At 41.9% G+C, this 22,340-nt stretch overlaps 1 protein-coding gene across 1 annotated transcript; it reads right to left on the minus strand.

Annotated features, from left to right (window-relative positions):
* Nucleotides 1-5,898: 5,898 nt before the first annotated feature.
* On the minus strand, nt 5,899-18,705 carry HMGA2 (high mobility group AT-hook 2). Its single transcript, XM_050915057.1, has 4 exons — nt 18,595-18,705; nt 15,845-15,931; nt 8,152-8,202; nt 5,899-5,994 (listed from the first exon to the last, which is right to left on the minus strand). Exons 1-4 carry the CDS (start codon nt 18,703-18,705, stop codon nt 5,899-5,901), a joined length of 345 nt encoding a protein of 114 aa, XP_050771014.1.
* Nucleotides 18,706-22,340: the final 3,635 nt, after the last annotated feature.

Raw genomic sequence — 22,340 nt, forward strand, 5'->3', positions numbered from 1 at the left:
CTTCCTTGCTCTGAGTTGTGTGCTACAAAATTAGAAGCCACCTCCTGGCGAGGATATTTTGCAGGTATTTACTGAAAAAAGTCCACTTTCTGGTTGAAAATCTAGCCTCGTACCTAAAATGTAATACTGAACTGCAATTTAAAGTGAGGCTTAGTCACAGGATTAAGGAAGAGGAAATAACAATACTTGCACTTAAAGCATGTAATGACCTTCATTCAGACACCTGAAAGCACTTTCCAAATATTAATTATCACAGTACTAGCCTCCTCCCAACCCTTCCAGGAGAGGATTAACCCTGCATTCCTTCAGCATCCACATCTCCTGCTTGGGTCTGTAAAGAATGCAAAATGAAGCCAAAAGTATTACTCCTCTTTAATTATTATCATAACTCTTAATTGAGAGGAGCAAATTCACCCACACAGGGACTGACTGCCATTTATAAGATGGACCTTTTCTATCACTGGCAGAGAGTAAATGGTATTTTCTCATGAGGCTACCACATTACTGGGGCTCGTGGTATAAAGCAGAACTTGGCACAGATACATTAAATAAGCTGCACAATTAGTCAGAAATTATAAGAAAACCTAGAATCTTGACTCCAAATCTTCTGTCGTGGATCACACTTTAACACACGGGTGTTAAATTTTCATTCCCTCTGCACCCCTACCTTTGAAGAGGACAGACAATGGAAATAGTCTCTGGATGAGGTGACCTGGAACGGCTCTGTCCCACGGCTATGGGTCAGATTGGCTAGTCCTGAAAAGTGAAGTAACCACATCCAAAACATTCAAGGAACTACGCACCTTGGTTTTGTGGCTATCTTTGTCATTTACTGGATCAGTATTGGACTTCTACATGTGATTAAGGTACAAAGATGAGAAAATACCATCAATACACATCAAATACCTTTCAGGCTTATATTTGGATTTGGTTCAAAACCCTTCTGGTCCCAAATCTCTCCACTCTATCCTGTTTATAGAGAATACATAGATTTTTTTTTTACATCTTATTCCTACCCCTCATTGCCCACCGGCTAGACATACACTAGAGATCCTGAGATACTCACGTCTGAGTTTACAGAAACAGGTAAAAACCATATATCGGTTTAAGATACAGAATTGAAAAGCATGTTTCCCTCCCTCATCCAACCTGTTCGCAAGCAAGCTTTACTGAAGGAGGATGGCCTTGAGCTGAAGGCACAGGGCAGGCTGCCAGGAAATCCGAGTTCTATTCCTGGCTCTTCTACAGATTTCCTTGGGCAAGGCAATTAACCTTGTGGAGTACATTTTCAATGGAGGTGAGGCCCAGCTTCTCTTTCTGCATTCATAACATTTTCAATGGTGAAAACAGAATTGTAGGAGCAAGAACAAGTGCCTGTACTTTTCACTACCTGATATGTTTTCTCTGTCAGGTAGCTGGATGCACAATTGCTGATAACTAGCAACAAACCTGAGAATTCAAACACTGCAGGTGCAAAAAATGATTCCTGATGCTGCCACGACCAGCCTCAGTGCTCAGTTTCCTCGTATGTAAAATGGGCAATGAGGCTTATAAAATCAAAATACACAGCCAAATGGAAAACTAACTTTTAAAGTTCTTGAACAGCCATTATCTGAGATCATAAAAACGAAACAGCTCAGAAATTCAGTTTACCTTTCAGTACAGATGCTGTATTTTTACTTTCTGCATTTTTTGCCCACTAAAATTTCCTCTTTGGACCTCAAACAGAATAAAAGATTTGCCTTTAAGAATTCTGAAACAACAGCTGAAGTCAAATTATTTTTTAGCTAAACTGGCTATCTTTTAATATCCCTTAAGAGAAGTGGAAGTGAATTAGAGAATGAGTGAAATATCCTTTTGGTAATATAAATTTATTTCAGAAAAGAAATAATTTGGCGAAATTTTCTGTTGTGGTCTATAGGAAGACCTGCACTTGAAATAAATGGTGCCACATCTACTTATACCAACAAGGAACAGGACTGAGATTCCAAGGAAGGACACTGTTTACTTAGACAAGCTTCTAGAGAAATGAAGACACATACCTCTCTGAACCCAGGTGAGACAGAACATATTTTTAGTGAATTTTTATGCATTTGGTACAAACATGCAAGATGTTTTTTCCTTTCCCAGAATGCTGAACAGAAAAAAAAGACAAAAATTGGCAAAAAAAAGAGCATTAAATATCTGTTAGTTGTAAGAGAAAAGTTCAACAATCACTGCTTTTGTCAAAATTTTCAGGTTTTTCCTGAACTGGAAAGTAAATGTATAGGTATAAAGCTTTTAAGGATTTCAATTCATGTCCTTCATCCACTTCTTACGTTGAGGAATTTTGAAGGAGAGAGGTCAATAGCCTGGTTTTCGTAATTATAAAAGGCCCTTCAAGCTCTTTAGACAACTGAGACGATGACCCCTCACAGGTGACAGTCTTGCCCACACAGATGTAAAACATGTTCATGAAAGAAGGTATTTTATATCACCATGTTACAAAATAATATCAATGGCCTTCACAAAGAAGGTAAGGTAGTTTGGAAGATTAAAATAACAGCAACATGTGCAAATCTTCATGACGTGTTTCACACGAAGCGGTAACACCGCAGATATTGCAGTCAAAAGCTGGAAAGACATAAAGTAACTGAAATGACATTATTCTTCCAAGTACGAGAAACTGAATTTTTATCTGTGCTGTCTTCTATAATTATATACATAGCAACTTCCTTTTTCATTTATCATCCAATGCATGTGATTTAAGTCTTACCTCAATCATGGTTTGCTCCAAATGGACCATGAAGTAATTAACTCAAACAAATATATGTTCTCGTAACAATGGAATCTCTAGCCTAGCTTAGGAATGCACTGGTAAGCACCACGGCATCAAAGGGGGGTTCTCTCACATATAGCTTTTGCTATCTACAAGTCAGATATGAGTCTTATTTTATTATCTAGGTTGTCCTTCCCAATGGCAAAAGATTGCCGTCTCCAGCCAAGAATTCACCACACCTATAACAAAGCCTTTTTCAGGCAGGATGGACTATGATCTCAGAGCACCCTTCTCTCTCCACTGCCCAGTGAAGAAGCCTGCTTGACTTTAAGCACCTCCTAGACTATGACTTCATATGAGACAAAAATTACTGCACTGCATGAGAAAAAAGCAAACTTGGTTAAACGGCTTCACATCACAGAGCATGGCACTACCAGACAGAAACTTCTACTTAGATAATGGTTTGCAAAGATTCATTATGGGCAAGAAATAGCCTCAAAACATCAATGGGTCTTCTGAGGCAACAAGGTTTTCTTGATACGTATTCCTTCAACATTCAGAACCTCATTTTCAAAATCTTAGAAGTGAACAAGGATTAGGAGTCCTTGCCCTGACACAGCCCTTCTGGAAGTGCTGGCGTAGAAACATCTCACAAATTCCATGTTTAAGGTTTGATATCTAAGCTATGTCAAAACTGCAGTGGGAAATAATCTGAGGAAAAAGTTACTAGAACAAAAAGCATTTTTGTAATGATTTTTTTAAACGTGGTTTGGCACCGCTTAAACTGACTTTCAGTATAAAGTGAAATTCTGCCCTCATTAAAAAGGGGAAAACCTGAGCTTCAAAAGTACTATAATGTCTAGCTAATCATGATTGGATCAGATAAAGCTCCTGCTTAAGGAAATTAAGTTCATTTCTGATTATCTTTTATCTTTACCAGCCTGAAATGTCCTATCTGGACTAGCTAGCAGAAAACAAAATTCTTGAGAGAGAGAGGTTTTCTGAACAAGTTGTAGTTGTTACCTGGGCATCAGTGACAAGATGTGTACACGGATGCTTCACATGCACCCTGCACTTGGAAATTCACTGATTCTCTTCTGCTGTTATAATCATGCGGCTTCCAGAACTGCATCCTTCCATCCTTTAAAACAGTTTCATGGCATGGCATCAGTCATCTCTCCTCCCCACCACAGTCCTGCTCAAAGCCGTAAAAAGCTCTGGACTGTTCCTTGATTTTTTGAGCAATTCTGCCATGCCATGCAGTGAATCTGTGGTTCAGGTTAAACAATGTGGAGGTGAAATCAGACAAAGCCAAAAATCTATCAAAAGACATAACAAAAACAATGGAAATAAAAAACAAATACACTTTTAAGCATCAACTTCAGAATTGGGTTTCAGGTTTCTCCATTAAACTGATGCCTGAGAGCACCAGCAGCCTATGAAATTTCCAGGGGTTTTCAATGCAGTTCTTTGGAACAAACAACAGAATAATTGATTATTCAGTCTCCTGCTCTACTCCTAACCCTTCAGTCCCCTCCTTTCAGTCAACTTCTAGACACATACAAAAAAAAAAAAAAAAAAAAAAAAAATAGCTTTGACTGTGAGCTCTTTACACAGGGTTATGTGAAGCCGTTGGCAAAACTGTTGCTGATTCCACAAGCAGCAGCATGAGGTCTCAGTGGTGAAAACCTGGCACTGATGAAGTCAATGACAAACCTCTACTGACTTCTGGGAATGTAAATCTCCATGGCTATGAATTTGACTTTATGCCTATGCCACAAAAAATAATTCTGCTAATAAAAAACAGGTTGCTTCATCTGCCTTTTCCAAGCATCAAAGGCTATGTCTACAATACATAGACAATGTGGACCAGCAGGAGAAAAAAAGGCTGGTGCTGAGGACCTAAGGTCTACACCATGCACCTTTCAAGAGGTTTTTACTTCTCTCTAGCCTAGTCCTATGGGTTGAATGCCTACTGGATCCAATTTTGTTCCCCTTGAAAGGAATCCAGCCCGTGAGCTCTGGGACTGCTCGACAATGCATACTGTGAGTGGCGACAATTAGGAGATTCACTTCCAAAGCACACTCCTGATTTGACCTAACACACTAATATAGATGTATCCAAAGAGGTTAGAACATGTTCCTGCATTAAAACCTCTAAAATCAAGGAGTACCAAGGTCATGAAAAGGTTTACCTCCCTCCCAGTTAGTAGGACTCACAGTCTTCAATGTACTTCACACACGTGCAGCAACCTACAGTGAAGATGAGTTTTACAGCAGCAGGCGCTGTGTTTCTGATTCCAAGTATGTTCATTTCCCACCTGCGTGATCCTTGCTATCTTCAGGATTTTTATTCAGTTAGCTGTCCACATCTGGAAGGCTCTTCTGTATGGCCGAATATTTTATTTTCAGAAGAGCTTGTCAATCTTTACTGTCTGTTTTACTGACAAGGGTCTTCTTTTCCTTGACAACTTTGCAAAGTACACATTATTGTCACATTAAAGTACACATTAAAAAGATCACTGGATGTCTCGTGCTTGTGATAAACTGGGCTCCTTGCCCTCTTCACTTGGGGTCTCCCTCCCCCTTCCTAGTTTTATACTAGTCAAAAAGATTTATTTCTCCTCTAAAAAATAATATATAAATAAATACATTGTGAGTCACAAACATTAAATACTTAATTTGAACCGGCAGAAAGACCAGCTACCGGAATTCTACAGTGGTCTGTTAGCTCATATGTCTCTGCGTCTGCATATTGAAGGAAACAGCAGAAATAATACTTTATAATTTGATGAACAACATATGACACAGAACCTCTAGACTCGCAAAAAAGGGTTACAAACTTAGGAGAATACCTGCCATATAGAATTCTGCCCTCTCCAAGAAAAAAAAACCCTACACACTCCTTACTTTCACTGATACAGAACCATCATAATTAAGGCCTGATATATAAATAAATTGGATTAAAGAAGAAAATAATCACTAAGGACTTAACTGAAGTTTGGGTGATAAAAAGGGATGTTTTCTGAGTACATGTTGGATGTCAAAACCAAAAGGATGACACTGTGCTATCTGCTTTTAGGAAGAATCCTCCCTTGATTTCAACTATTACCTTTGCTTATAGTTGGCACCAAAATGGCTTATAATAATTTAACCACATTTCTTTCTGGAGCAAAATATAACATCACTCTCCATTTCATCATGCACAGAGGAGGAACCCAGGAACCTAATTTAAACTGGAAAGAGAGAAGAAAGAGAGGGAAAAAAGGCACATTTGATTCTCAGTCTATAGAATTATCTCAATGCAAGCTACAGATAGGAGCATTACCTCTGAAAATCACAAGAAGCAATCATATTGTCGGAATAAGCAAATAAAAAGACTGTGTGTTCAACAGGCACAACAGCAAAGTAATACCAAGTCTGAAAACATGCCTTAGTTTCAATAAAATGAGTGAAACTGCTGTATCGGTCTCACAATAAAGTAATGCATATGCCTGCTAGATAACCAATAACACTCATTTCTGCAAATCAGATTCTTCACCCAACAAACAGCCCATACTAAACTTAATGCTCCACTGATACTGCCTATTCTTTCTTCCCCATAAAGATACATAAATAAAAGGGAAACATTCTAGACTAAAAGATGCCACAAGCATTTTGTTTAGTCCTTTTCACTGAAAACTGACCTTAATTTCTGACTATGAGTGCTCCGGAGAGAAAATCTTTTCACATTTCAGACTGCTGCATTTTCCCTTTTCGCAGAGCTCTTCAACCATCCCTATTCAACTATCACACATTCCCCATTCAGTGGGGATGGCCTGCCTGTTATAAATTACTCTCATAAACCAGCTATTTCTGCTGCTTCCCCTGGGATTGCACCCAAGGTGAGGATCAAGCAAGCAACACTCAGCATCCACACATGCAAGCTCCGAGCCGGATGGGAGGAAGCAGACAGTAACCGATCCATGTTTCACAGCACTTGGCATTTGCCTTCTGCAAGTTGCCTTTGCGAAGATCACCAGCACAGGTAGGTTTGAATACGCCACCTTGTTTCCTAATGCCAATGAGCTGTTTCATGTACCCGAAATCTGCCTGACTTAAAAAGTAGAGGCATAAGCAATACATCTAGTGTGTAACAGTCTGTTTTCTCCACAGAAGTATCCTGGGGTACTTTATCACCGGACAACGCTACAGAACTATTTCTTAAAGTGACTGGTAAAGCCATCTCTCCTGTGTTTAGCCACTGATACTCTGGAGAACCTCAGCTGTAGTTTCACTGGAGGTACCTTCCAGTGCTGTTTGAGCTTTTGCAAGCATATACTTTTACAGCTGTGTTAACATCTATGCAAAATAACTGAACAAAAGGAGGGAAAAATGACAGAACTGCAGAAAGGAAAGAGAAGGCAGAGTAAGATAAGGGAGAAAAATTGAGATGGGGAGGGATGGATTCAAAACAGAAGTTTAAAGAAAAATGTTGACCAGAAAAAGCGAAAGGGAACCGGAAAAGGGAAATCAGAAATGTTAACTTGTGATGGAACACACAGCCACACCTTTGTATCTTCTAATATCCGATCACGATTTCCAAGTGACATCCCCATCACTTCTCTTTTGAAAGTGTATGCATAAGTGAAAGACATGCAGAGGAGAGGTGCACAAGGCAGACTCTCATTAGCTGAAAACATCAGTGAGAACACAGAATTTCAACTATCTGAGACCGAAATCTTTCCATGGCCAAAGAATCAAAACACATGTGTCTGATAGTCACACCTACAGACTAAATGGCCAGGGAAAGAGGAAAATTAATGAAACATACTACCAGTTACTACAATTATATGAGGCATGAATGGCCCAGAATGGAAAAACTTAATTCTGAGTGCAAATATCCTACTGTTCATTTTTGTTCTTTCTCACTGGATTTAAGGAAAACATGCTGTGTTTCCAGGCAATGTAGGACAAAGTTTCGGTTTTTAAACTTTATCTTGTGCACACTACATCTGAATGTTATCACCTCTCTTAATCACCTTCTGATGTCTGATAGTGCCCCTTTAACCTTTGTTACTCAATTACTGAACAAGTTATCTCATTGTTACTCTCTTTTGAAGGAAGAGTTGTGCCTCTTTTCATGCTGATAAGAGACACATAAATATTCACTCCCGGCAAACATTTAATAGTAAAGTATCTCGAGCAAACTACCAGAGTCTAAAGGTAGGAAGCTGTGGTTAACTTCTCTGCTACCTTAACCCTTTAGTCAATCCACCAGAACAAACAGACACAGAAGATGGATGCTCTTTTTTACCAATGAAGCAGAAATAATTGTTCTCTTAAAGAATAGACTTTAAAACATGCTTTATAACACAGCAAATAAATCAAATGACTGGAAGTAAAATACCTACCCATTTTCTGGGCCGGCCTCTGGGTCGCTTTTCACCAGTGGCTTCTGCTTTCTGTAAAGGGAAAAGAAACACAACGTATTTTATACCTCGGCATTACTTAACAGCCTCAGTAACTAGGAACTCCTTTCCTGTAACATTATCCATAACTATATCTCTTGGGTGGCACCAAGCCCCACTCCCGCTCTACGGGTTTTTTGGTGGAATGTGATTACGTTGGTTTTTCTGACATTTCCTAGCCAGTGCGGCCAGGGGACGCCTCACCTGTGCCCAAGGGTGCCCCCAGCTCTGATCCACACTGTGCCCAGGGGCACAGAGGAGCATGCCCACGCGCACCCGGTTGCTCAGTGCCCGCAGTACAGCCTGGGCTGCCCCAGCCCCGACCAGCCATGGAGCATGCAGGCTGTGGACGGGGGCACAGGGCAGTTTGGGAACCCCAAAAACCCCAATAACATCAAATCTAGTCTTTCACAGGCTGTCAGAAATTACCTGGAGATACTAAGTGAAAAATACAGCCTGCTTCAAGCCTGAACAAAGCAGTTTATAGCAGCCACAATTCCTTCGTTTAGTTTCATTATGTTCTTGCGTGAAATGGATTTGGACAGACTATCACCATGAATGTGTATGTGTTCATACCAGGAGATAACTTCTCTACTTCACATGAAGTTTTCCAGGTAAAAGCATATCCTTAAGCTGTAAGCAAACCTTTGGCTGGTCCAAAACACACCTTCCCTTTTCAGGGTTAAGGAAACAGCATGGAAGGTGCCCTAGAAGTGACAGCTATATTTATGTAAGCCCAGCAGTCGGTCCTGGAGCTCAATTTAAAGGAAATATGGGTTCTCTTACAGACTCTTCCATTAATTCACTGCGTGACACTGTGAATACTACTACTTATGCGCTACACTAAAATACTTACAGGCTTTAAAATGAAAATTGCAGGTTATTTTCTCTAGATAGGCTCTGCCCACCCATACACCTCATCAAGTAAATAATCCTGTCCCACTGAGGGTGACGAGGATTTTGCCACCAGCTTTAGTAAGGGCAGGACTTGCCACATACAAAGTCCCTGTGAATGAAGACTTTTAGTACACATTCTGTAAATGTGCTTCCACATTTCCGTGAATTGCTTTTTTTCCAGTTAACTGTATGTGTATTTGATTTGCCCTTAGAAATCAACTGTGTCATTAAATAAATCACTTGCTGGTCAATCTCTGTAACATATACTGTAACCTAATGCTGTGTAAAGCGGATCCCTCTAAAAGAGAACTTGAGCTGAGGAAGCAGTAGAGGAATCTCTACAAAAAAAATGCCCTGTGAGTTAAATGCAATTACTTTGAAATAAATATCTCACCAAGAAGAAAGCTGTGAAAAATAAAATTCACACTCCTAAAGGGCAAAATTATCACTCAGACTTGTTAAAAGAGTAAACTTGCTCTTTAATCGTTTATACCAGTGTTACATGTAAGGTGAAACCCTCTTATGAGAATACTTGTTAAAGCGCATTTACTATATACTCTAGCTGTCTATTTCAGAGTTTTGTTTCCTTTTAAAGTGTTCATTTCTTTATACCTTATAACCTGAAGGATGCAAAAAAAAAGATGTGGTTTAGTTTTGACAAGCTGTAGCCCCCTGCATTTATGTTTATTTCACGAAACACGGGGCATAAATCTTAAAAGAAAATATTGGTTAAAATTGTTCTTAACAAATCAACACCTGACATGTTATGAAAGCACAAATGCCATTTTTCTTCTTCTGTATTTTACCGCATCTAAAGGAAACGCCCTTTTCCAAAACTCTATGGAAAAAAAATTAACTTTTTGGAAACGAAAACTGTTTGGTCTCACAATTAAAGTTCCTACAAACCTGACACAAATGGTAAGTTTAACTACAGCGTATAATCTAGTTTGATGGGAAAGAGAACATGAGAGATTTCTTTGAATAACTAATCTTTGCTTCCTGCCATAAACTGTCACGCAGCATGGCCACTTGCCATGAACAATGCGGCGCTTTACCCCCGAGGAAGGTCCATGTCAGAAGTGGCTAGTGTTCCTGCTGGCTAGTTTGGATATCAGTTTGTGAAGTGCTTGGGGACCCTTCAGATTGAAAAGCACTATATTCCTGCTGTATATGATTTCCACCTCATGTTAGAAGAAAAACATTTCCATAGTTCTTATCAAAACCAAATCTTTCCCAGAGGTGAGCTGAGCAAACAGCGGGCCATGCCAGAGACGATGTTTTGGTACAGAGCGATTCTGTAAGTAAATAGGAAGGTTTCCACAGACTAAACTGCAGAAAATGAACGACAAGAACCAACAAAGGGGACGTTTTTATCTCCGTTCCAAGGGAAGAGAAAGACAAAACACTTCTGGAACAACCAAAAGGAGTAGTGGCAGTCCAGTAGTGATGCTAAAGACCTGAAGTTTAGGAAAATATTCCACCTCTTTCCCTCTGGATTTTTTTTAGTTTGCATTTTGCAAACACAGCCTGTATTTTCTCCAACAGCAGAAGACTGTCTTTCAATTTAAGCACTTGAAGAAAGGTTTTATTGCATATCAGACAAATAATTCAATGTTTCTCCATATAATTTTCAAGTCATTAATAAGAAAAGGAACACGTAAGTGCCAAAGCATTGCCTTTCCTCTGAAACAGGTATTTGCATAATCAGAAACATGCCAGTCTGTTGACTCTTTGCTTTAATTGAAGTGTTGCCTCTGAAGCTAGGAACAAATCCAGAGAGAGCCCCAAGCCACCCAGAGGTAACACCGATGCTCATCTGGGCAGCAAGATGCACGTGTTCCCAGACACCCTACATGCAGCAGTTGGTACCTGCTCAGTCAGGAAGGAAGCTGCTGCCTTCATCCTCCAAAGTGCTTTTTGAAATTGAGATATGTTCACTCTGGGTTTTCTTAACATTTGGTGCTACACTGTGAGGCATGATCTTGCTCTATACAGCTAAGACACGAAATCACCAAACTTAAAGGAGGGCCAGGTATGTTATCAAACACAAGTTTATGATATTTCATGAAAAATTATGAAATTTCTTATAACCAATAATACAAATACATCATTTTTGCTATGTCACATTTTAGGAACAGAACTAGATTTACTTGCTTTTAAGTGCATGATCTATATGGGAAACGTTTTTTTTGTCTCAGGTGAGAAGCGAGCTAACAGTCCCCAGGCAGATTTGCAATTCACCTAAGCCCTGTACCACAGGGCCATCAAATCCTGCTTCCAAACAGTTGCTGTCAGCAACCATAGGACTTGACTGCCCATCATCTCTGCCTCCTTGTCGCATAAATGTGCCGTGCCCAGAAAGAAACCGAGGCTGTACTACTGAAAGCAATTAACAAGACAAGACACGTATAAATAATTGAACAGCTATAAAGTGCTCTTTGGGCATCTATCTATTGTCGAGGAAGATCTCAAATGCAACAGAACCCAAATTCGGAGAACTCTATCCACTTTGCAAAATGATCTGCTGGAGACCTCAGATAAAATGTGTCAGAGCTGTAAGTCAGGTGAAATAACTGAGAGTTCTCGGGAGGAAGATCACTGTTGTCAAACCGTGTCAAAAGACCTTGCCCAGGAATGTGTCCCTCTCCTAAAAAAAAGTTATTTTGTTAAGAAAAACCACTCTTAAAAGAAACTTAGGCATTGGCTAGATACAAAAATATCACACTTCCCATGTCCTGTTTTACCCATTTTAATTCTAAACAGGAGTCAGTCTTCTGCTTCTCCCATCTTGCTCAAAACGCCTGATTTTGAGGTCTCTTATTTTTTAGGTACAATAACGATGCTACAATCACTTGATAAATCTGATCTTGTTTTCCCTTTAAGCCTGTAATGACTGGTGTTGGTGAGAATGAATGAAGCATGGAGAAGCCAAACACATTTTCATGAACCAATTTAGGGCAGAGTCCTGGTCACATGCGCTTTGTTTTTTTTTTACCTTTGGACTGCTTAACTCAGGGACATGCCTTTCTACATACCAAACTCTGGCCATGTAATGTAGAGACAGTAGTAAGTGTAGTCATACACAGTACCACAAGTTCTGGTTTTCAGAGGATGATATTTCAAGATCTGGAGGTATTTTCAGTGAATTTCACTACATCAATAACTACAACAAAACTCACAATATTTTAACTGAAGGTGAATTTTACTAAAGGGCATTTACTTTTGGATATTCCTGGGATATCCCTTGACATTTTCTTTCGAGACAAACACATAGTAGCTACTACTCCTTCTTTTTTTAACCTCACAATTGTGTTTCCTCCTTCCAACCAGGAGAGTATTTATGCCTATACAGTATTTTTGTCAAGCCCAAATACAGGAGCTAAACAAAGAAAAGCCCTTGAATGCTTAAGGGAAATGCGATGGGCTGGGAACACAGCTCAGTCTAACAAATAAAACTCAACCACAGAACACCCAGGAAACTAAAAACGAACATCCCTACTAGGATCTTTCCGCAAAACTAGTAGTTCTTCAGGAAAAAAAAGAAAATCTTCACCTTTTTGCTAATTTTTTACAAATATTTTAAATGAATAACAGAATGACTTGTTTAAAGATGCAGACTTCAATAACAGCCTAATTGTGGGGACTCAAGTACAAGGTGATTAAGAGGTTTTGTGACTCTCTCTTCTCATCTGCTAACATGTTGTGTTCCTCCTGTTCGTGAAAATTAAACAATTGAGAAATGGTTTGGTTTTCTATAAAATGCAGTTTACCTTTTGTGTCCAGTTTATAACAAGTTAGGCATGTGTGATATGCAAGGCTTTTAAAAAAATGCGTATTACCTAAAATTAGAGTAATTGCCACATTATTAGCTGTCCAATTGGTCTTGCAACATTCTGTATGCATTGTCAAGTTTCACATTGCTAATTTCCTAACAAGCACAGTTTGTTTTCAGATGCCCCAAGGCCAGTTTACTAAGACCAAACACAAGCTCTGAAAGCTAAAAAAAAAAAAAAATAATAAAAAAAATCCCACGAACCAAGACATTTTAAATACACAACACAACCATGATTCCAGGGTAAATTGTCCCTCAACTGATTTAAGGGTATTTCCTTTTTGAAGTATAACAAAACAAAGTCCCAGTTCTGGAGTATTTTTAACTCGCTGCCAGTTTGTGCAATAGTTTTAATTGTGATGTGTAATGGTTTGCAAGAGAACACCCAATCAATTAATCATGAGTGCCTTCTCATGGCTGCTCGGTGGGTTCTCCTGGCCGACGTTTATCTTACATGTTGTGAACACTCTAACACATTTCAATGAGCTCCCTTTGAAACACACAGGCCACACACTATTCTTTAGAAATTCCAGCAATTTCCAGTTGCGTGTATAGTACACAGGTTCACATGTAGAGGGGCTTAAGCTAAGTTAGCCAGCTCTCTTTCTGAGAGTTGAGACAGGCTGTAGAAAGCTTTAAATAAATATATGTATGCATATGTATGTGTAAATATGTTTACCACAAAATCAAACATATAGCTCACTCTTTTAAGAGGTGATACCCTCAGCACCAAATGAAGCTTTCTTACAGTGCCAAAACCTTTCCATTCATATTACTGTTAGAAAAACTATCGGAATTAATATTACATAAAAAGATACTTTGAGATGCCTGGTGAGAAGCTGAACCATTTTAGACAGCGTTAATTATCAATTTGGAAAAAGAGCTAAAATATTTATTTGAAACGTGATCTCAGTGACTTTCTTCCAGTAAGGTTTTATAAGTGTTTTATGTTTTAGAGGATTTATCAAACATTTATACACTTTATCTATAAACCTAGAAACAAGTAAGACTTGTAATTTCATACCCCTCAAAGGTTTTTTTTTATGATAAAAAAGACATGTGGTCTTTGGTCAATTTTTTACATTATCAACACCCAAAAGGGTTTGCTTTAATTAGAGCAGTAACTTGATGCATTCTGAAAATCAAAACGTTACAATGAAATTGCTCAGTTCGTAAATTAGATTAAAAAAAAAACCAACTATATGTACTAGAATCATCTGGAAAGCTCTTGATTCGATATACCTACATATATATGAATGTTTTTAAGTTATTTTCCATTTATACTGATTTCCAAATCGCTCATATAAATGAAATAATGTTAATATTACTTTTAGAAATATCTTTTTAAAACACATTTCTACGAATTACTTAAAATTTAATCTTATTACAAATATTTCTTCTAGGAAAGCCAACACTCCTAAGAGTAATATTTAAAATACTAAAGCTCACATTTGGATTTGCTAGACTAATAAAAAACTGCTCTCTCTCTTTTGAAGAGTGAAATTTAAACTATTTTAAAGTGAATCTGAGGAACATTTTTACTATATAAAGAAAAAAATCAACATTTTAAGCTCACTAGGTTGCAGAGGGGCTTTGATATCTTTTAAATACTTAACCTGTAAAGCATTTTTTACTAATTCATTAACTTCTTGACAGAATATACTGCTTTTTTCCAGCTCAGAAAGTAAAAAACAATTTTAAATTTAAAGAGTGTTGGAAAACATCCCTCAAACAAATGTTGAAAACACAACAAAACAGACACGAAACCATAGTCACCCCTAATAATTTAATATTTATCAGTAGTTGCTATAGTAATTTATAACACTGAAAACTCAAACTTAATATGGTCAATACCATAGGAATATTGAAAACTGAACCATAATTAGATGAGGCCACAAATATCTTCCACACACATTTTGTCACAGATCTACTTAAAAGATACTGATACACTTAAGCACTACAGTTCACTACCAGATTTTGTTAGCTTTTGTTTCCAATTTAGTACCTGTAAATTAGTGCTAACTGCTGTGTAACCATCAACATAAACAAAACTCCCGTATTTGTTTTCAAGCCTATACACAACTATTTGCCTTCACTAAAATAATTCCTACAGAAAGGTATTATTTGCCTTGATAGCACAGTTTTCTAATGCTGAGCCTTCCCCAATTCAAATAAAATTAAGTCACATTTTCACGTTGTATTTGTGATGTAAAGTCCATGCACTAAATGCAGTGACTTCAGGGAGCTTCTCCTATAGCTAAATGCATTCAGAATCACCAGAATAAGAGTTTGCTCCCATCACCAAGCAGAAGTAGTGGTTCAGAAGACTAATAGCACTTCAAGTAAAAGTCTCTTTGAAACTGATTACTAAACAAGATATAGTAGGCTTTTACTGTAACTCACAGTTTACTTTACCATCACATTTTAAAGCTGTAAATTTCAATATATGCACTTATTTCCATCAACACATAATTGGATTTAATTCTAATTAGCCTATGTTTGACAAAACACTTAGCTTTAATATACAGATTTGGTCTGCAGTAGTAATGACTGTAAGTGGGCAAGAAACTAATCCTCCTCTTTCAAAAATCTTAATCGAGAAAATAATATCCTTAATATTGATTTCCTTACTAGATACAGGAGATCTCAGTAAATACATCAAAAAATACATTATGTTATTTCACTAATCTGTACACTATTCAAAAAGCAAGCTGCCCTTATAGGTTCTGTACCTAGGGTCTTCATGCAGCATGTTAATTTTAATCTTAAAAATGCAAAACACATGCTTTATGTAGCTTCCATTATTAAAAGGCTTCCAACCCCACAGTTCACAGCCTAAATGACTGGATTTTTTGCTACCAGTTGATGAAAAAACAGCATTAGGAACACTCTCTTTAATAATCTCACCTTCTGAGCTGCTTTAGAGGGACTCTTGTTTTTGCTTCCTTTGGGTCTTCCTCTTGGTCTTTTAGGAGATGGTTCACCAGTTGGTTCCTAAATACAGGAAAACATGCTATTGTGGCAAGAGGCTACAACTAACCCAGAAGATCTGGAGGATAAACTGTAACTGAGAAGTTACTTAAAACATATGAATTAACAGTATAAATAAATAACACAATATTTAAAATGCAACATGAAAAATTAAACAGCTCGAGGTAAAGAAAAAATATATTTTGCACAATAAGAGTTTAACTTCCCTTGTAATTGCATAAAAAACTTTGAAAAGTCTGCATAGTCTAGCACGTAAGTTATAGCAGAAAAAACATTTTTAAAAGAAGATGGCTATGATTTCCCTCATGTAAGAATGATTATTCAAAAAATAATACAGTTACCCATTTAATTTCAATTGCATTTCATTATAGCAAGATACCATTATCATCTGCAGTTTCTAGCACAAACTTTTGGGGGAAAAAAGTTAACTACTCGAAAACTGTAAAGTAAGCTTAGACTATTTTCTCTCTCAAGGGCACAAATATTTTCAGGGGATTTTTTTCTGTTGTTCTGCAGTCGGCATTATATTCACACCTATTCTAAACATAATTGATTTGTATTAAAATGCAAATGTAAAAGTTTCTTCAAATAGAGCACTAGCAAGCCAAAAAACCTCGACGACAGAAAATATCCGAAACAAAACCCCAACTCTAAAATGACTCGACAGGAACACTGATTATTTTAGCTATTTTCTTAACTAGCGCCTCTGCCTGACAGTAAATAACCAGTCCTTAAAAATGGGTATGAATTACTAAGAGTTCGGATTCCAAATATTTATTCAGTGAATCATAAATACTATAAAACTCTTCTAGTCTTAAATATTATACATTTCATTCAGATTACAGGATGTGGTAAAACTAATTAAATGCAGTTTATTAACTTAAACCAGCTTAAAACCCTTCAGCTTTTTAATTCCCGGGTAGGTTAAGGGGAGGCTGCCGGGGGGACTCCCTAACTGCTCCAGCTCTCAGTGGCGAGCCTCGCAGGCACTGCACATCTGGGCTGAACGCGTTTAAGGAGACGCACTTTTCTTTCTCTTCCATACATTCAAACGCTATAGGAGAAAAAAAAAAAAAAGGAAGCCCCAGCACAAGCTCGCAGGGCTGATGCCGGCTGCTGGGGCTGGGGCGAGGGCAGCCCGGAGGGTAAAGCGGGACGGGGGGCAGAGCCCGGAGCCGCTCCGGTGAAATAAGTGTCACTGAGGGCAGAGCGGGAAAACCAGGGGCTCCGCTTTCATGGCTTTCCAAAAAGTACTTTCTGTGCAATTCGCAGGAGCACATCGGTGGGAGAGCGGGCGAGCAAAGCAGCCGGCTTTCCCCCGGCTCGGGGCTCTGCCGCTCAGCTCCCTCCGTGTTTTCGGAGCCCCTCGCAGGCTCCCGTGGCACTGGGCTGATGCTAAATGAATGGGAGTAAACATTTTTAAAGCCCGCGGAAGCTCGCTTTAAAATGAGCTCCATAGGCAGCCCTACTTCCCCAGTCGTGACTTCCGAGGGAGGCATGGAAAGGGCTGCGAACAACTCCGCGCTGCCCCCGCGAAGCTGCGGGCTTAACTGGTCGCATCCGCGGGCAAAATCCCCCCTCGGCGGCGCCCGCGGAGGGGCTGCAAAGCGCGGGGGCGCCCGGGCCGCCTCGCCCGGCGGCGGGGGGCTGAGCGCAGCTCGGCACTTCCAGGCGATGCGACAATGGCACTTCGGGAGAGGAAGGGAAGGGAGGGAGGGGAGCTGGAAATAATGCACGGGTCTAGCAACCTCAGCGCGGATTCAGGTCTTGCAAGTCAAAAAGAGGAGCCCGGCGCGTCTCTTTCGGGGCTCGGGAGGAGGCTGTGGGTGCGGGTGGGAAGGAGCCGGGCTCCGCTCCCCGCGCCGAGACCCGGGAACCGTCCCCCTCGCCTCGACCTGCCTGGGAAAGCGCCGGAGCAAAGGCAAAAGGTGTTGCAAATGTACGGCAAGCCCCCTCCGGCTACCTCCCCCACCTCCATCGGCAACGGGGGCACCTCTCTGCATACGATGACGGGGGTGAGGGGGGAGGTGGGGAAAGGGGGGACGCCGGGGGGGGGGGGGGGGAAGCGAAAAAACCCATGCGACTTTCTAGACACCCTCCTCTCCCCCAACCCCAGGATCTAGGGGCAGTCAGGGGCTGGGCTGGTCAAGATCGGAGGCGGCAGCAGCCCCCGGTGGGACCCGACACACGCACACGCACACACACACAGACACACACAGGCGCACGCACACACACAGATTGAGACATTGCAAGGGCTGGGAGAGGAGGGAGACAGGAGCCCCGTTCCCCGCTCCTCGCTTTCGCAATTTCAAAATCAGCTCGAAGTGACCCAGCGAGCGCTGGTTGGTCGGAGCCGCGCTGCTCCATGTTCCCCATTTACATTGAAAAGCCCCAGCTCGCTCCCTGCACAATAGTGAAAGTCCCGAGGAGGCTCTGCGGCTCAGCCACAGGCAGGCAGCACCCCGCCGCTCCCGGGCTCCGGGGTCCCCCCGCCGGGGCGCCCGGCGAAGCCCCTCGCTACGCCTCTGCACCACCTCGCCGGGAAGCAGCACCCAACAAAGCCCCCCGCCCCGTCTCCAGGACTCCTTCACTTGCAGCATAATACGTACATGTACATGCCTATAATACTATAGATCTGCGGCTCTACGTATCTATACGATACTGACTTGTGGTTGCTTCCTGGGTCTGCCTCGTCCTCTCTTCTGAGGCTCTGCGGTTGCAGGTTGCTCCTGGGCAGCAGTGGAAGGCTGACCGGGTCCCTCACCTTGTGCACTCATCGTGACTTCTGCTGCTCAGCCTTAAACCAGTCTCTCCAAAGCACCTTGGAAGGGGGGGAATCAAAACGAGCTCTTGCTGCTTTTGCTGCTCGCTGCCACCACCACACCGGACGTCCTGGTGCTGCCAAAAAGGAGAAGAGAAGGGGAGGAGGAGGAGGAGGAGGTGATGGTGGTAGTGGTGCTGGTGGTGGTGGAAGAGGAGGGGGAATGAATCTCTCTTACAATTTAGGAATGGTTAGTAACATGAAGCAATTCAAAAGAGGGGATGTAAAAAAAAAAAAGAAGAAGAAGAAGAAAAGGCAGAGTAAATTGCAACCCTGGAAATGCAAGGAGAGAGGGAAATACTCCGAGGGTAGTCGGAGCGAACCAAGAAGGGGAAAAAATCCTACAAATTGAAAGCAAGTGGTGGCTATCGCGCTTAGATCGGATCAGGACAAATTAAGATAAGACACACTGAAAATGGACTGAGAACACTGCACAATCTTGCCAGAAGCATGCACCCTGGGAAGACGGGGATTTCGGCAGCAGCGGGAGCAGCGGGCAAAAAGAGCGATCATTTAAAAAATAATAATAATAAAACGATTTGGGAGATTGGGAAGAAAAAAAAGGGGGGGGCGGTCCTGGGTTCGTGTCTGTGATGCGAGTTGCTGGGACTGGAAATATTATTATGCGAGTCCTGCCCACGGACTAAACTAGGATGAGGGTTTTTAAAAAAAAAAAAAAAAAGGGAAAAGAAAAGAAAAACCACCTTTACCCGTGGGTGGAAAAACCAGGAGGGGGCTGTGCAAAAAAAAAAAAAAAAAAAAAAAAGGAGGAGGAGGAGGAGGCAGAGCGAAAAACCGAAAAAGCCAGCGATCGGGGGCTGGCGGCCGGCCAGATAAAACACGAGCAGTACGGCAGCCGGGGCAGCGGCGGCAGAGCACGCCGCGGCCGCCTCACGTGTCCCGCACCGGCCCGGCCCCGCCGCCGCGGCAGGTTTAAAGGGCCAGGCCGGGGTCCCGGCGCCCCGGCCCGCGCCCCCCGGCTGCCCCCGCGCCGCGCCGCGGCGGGGGAGGGCTCGCCACCCCCACACGCAGCCCGCGGCCGGGTGCGCGGGCGCGGTGCCGCCCCGCCGCCGCCGCCGCTGCACGTGGGCGCCCCGCCGCCGAGCGGAACAAAGGCGGCCGGGACGGGCCGGGACGGGCCGGAGCCGCCCCTGGGACGGGCCCGCCGGGCGCCAGCCGCGCTCCGGCCGCGGGCAGCCAGCGGGAGCGCGGCCCCTTCGCCGCCGGTGCGGCCGGCGGGGAGGCGCTGCCATTGCGGCCGCGGGGCCGCGCCGGCGGCGCACGGTGCGGCGGGCTCGGCGCCTCCAGGGACGGCAGCCGCCTGGGTAAGATGTGGGTGGTGGAACCCGACAGCGGGTCGGAGCTTTCTGGCCGGGACGGTGACGGGCACGGGGAATGACCTCTTCTGAAGAGCCCTGCCCCGACATTGTTCCCATCGGCGCGGCTGGGCTGCGGGCTACAAATCCTCCCAAACTCCGTCAGCAGGGTGTCCCACACAGCCTTCTCCCTCCTCTGCTCGTTGGTCCTCGCCCCTGCAAACCATGGTTAGGCGCCCCTTCACTGTGGCACAAGGAGATCGCCACAAAGGCCAGGGAGGACCCCGATGTCTCTGCGTCCCCCAAAGAAAACGCTCACGCCTGGGCTCCATGTGCGACTTTGGCACTTCCCCCAGTCCCACACCTCCCTCAAAGTCCAGGACTTTGGCTGAGAGCGAGCCACCCCTATAACTGTCTCTTCACATCCTTCCTCCACTACTTGGGGGTGGACAAACACAAGAGAGCCCTTAGAAGGAAATAAAAAGTTACATTATCATATATAATGCTGAAGAGGGCAGAGAGATTGCTGCAACACTTCTTGCACTGGCTATCTAGATACATCCAGTTGTCTTGATACCTTATAAATTCTTAGCTGTCTATAGACAAATAAACATAATCCGGCAAAAAGTTACTCCAATCAAACATATGCAATCATTGACGAGCAAGGACTGTGCTGAGGAGACAGCTGAGTTGTTTTCTGTGGAATAGGAAAAGTACGCTGCAGACAGATGGACTAAAGAAAGAGTAATACTAGAACACTTCTTAAGGCTGAAAATATTCTCAGTGTTCTTAATCCAATCACAAGCCTCCCAAAGCCTGCTTCCCTCCCATCCCCAAAAGCAACCAGCTATGGAAAATGGACACAGTCCACCTGTTAAAGCTCATAGCTATCAGAAAAGTCTTGTAGTCCCAACTATACTTTGTAAAATACTCAGTTCCCATCACACCATGAAGAAATCTGCAGGGCCCTACATCCATTCCATACATCAAAAGATTAAGCTGCTGTATGAGATCAGGATTCCAAGCAGAGATTGTAAAGTCTATAGTTTAAAGCGTAGCAGCAAATAACTTTTATAACATCCATTAATCTCTTTGAAGCATATTCATGTTCTTCCCTGGAAGAAAGTGGTATATGCAGTTGCTAAAAGCCTCTAGCTCCAGAACTGCTGTCTCCACAGATTCATCCTATAATGGGCTATTAATAGTTCCATTAGTCTTCCCTTGAGTAGTTCTAGTAACAATACCATAGTCCAAAGATTTTTTACATACAGCCATAAGCAAATAATCTTCACATGGGAGCAATGTTCCTAAACTCATTGTTCGAAAGCTGTTCTGGACAAGAAAGGTCTTGGCGCTTGCACTGTGCCCAGCACAACAGAGTTTGTGTCTTTCTAGGGATGTCTGCCTACAGATTCACTATCATAACAAGAATTAGTAGCAGAGATCTAAACAACTATGGGTCTTTCATTTATTTGAAACTGTCTTGATTCACTCCTTAACCAAAAGTTCTTAGATTATAAACTAGTATGATATTCCTGATGGCAGCTCTGGGGATACAAACCTGTCTAGACTAATCCAAAAACTTGTTCTTACATCATTTATATCCAGAGTACCTTAACACAGGTAAGCAACACGACATCTGGAACCCAGAAAGCCCGACTTCCTCAAGTGGCTGGTGGAAGCTGAGAAGCCAGAAACAGCTCTTGGTTTTGTTCCAGATTCCTTCCCAAAAGACATGTGGTCACTGTTCCTTCCACTGTTCCAATCCATCCTCTGACAGTATGGATTACTGCTCCATCCATTGCAAACACCAGTGAATATAACTGTATAATTCATTGAAGAGAATACTGCAAAGTTACTGGAGTAGAGATGAACTACTTTCCACCAGCTTTGGTCTGAGATTTAAGATTTGGTCTATCAACAGAAGTATTAATTGTCAGGGCTTTTATTTTTTTTTCTGGAAGCATTCATAATAGGGTAGGAAATTTATAAACATAAAATAAGGCCTGATTTCCAGTCTCCATAAGCCTACAAACTCAGGAAATTTCCAAAGAAATTAGAGGAACTTCCTACAAGATGAAGAAGAAGAGAATGAAAAATAAGATGGAGATTTTGCTACCTAACCTGGAACTCTTATAGAGAGGCTGTTTGTTACTCTGTAGTCAGTGTGATGGCTTGTAGAGGGTTAATTGGCCTCCGTTCCCGGAGGGGATCTTTTTAAATTGTGCAGTCTAACAGCAGCAATAATCTTTTGCATCAGAACACAGAACTCCAG

Source organism: Gymnogyps californianus, chromosome 1 (genome assembly GCF_018139145.2).
Source record: "Gymnogyps californianus isolate 813 chromosome 1, ASM1813914v2, whole genome shotgun sequence".
NCBI lineage: Eukaryota > Metazoa > Chordata > Aves > Accipitriformes > Cathartidae > Gymnogyps > Gymnogyps californianus.

Coding starts and splice junctions, on each gene's coding strand:
- HMGA2 (XM_050915057.1), bottom strand. CDS start 18,705: ATGAGTGCACAAGGTGAGGGACCCGGTCAGCCTTCCACTGCTGCCCAG. Junction 15,932..18,594: donor GACCCAGGAAGCAACCACAA/GTCAGTATCGTA, acceptor TCCTGTATTTAG/GAACCAACTGGTGAACCATC. Junction 8,203..15,844: donor CCTCTAAAGCAGCTCAGAAG/GTGAGATTATTA, acceptor TTCCCTTTACAG/AAAGCAGAAGCCACTGGTGA.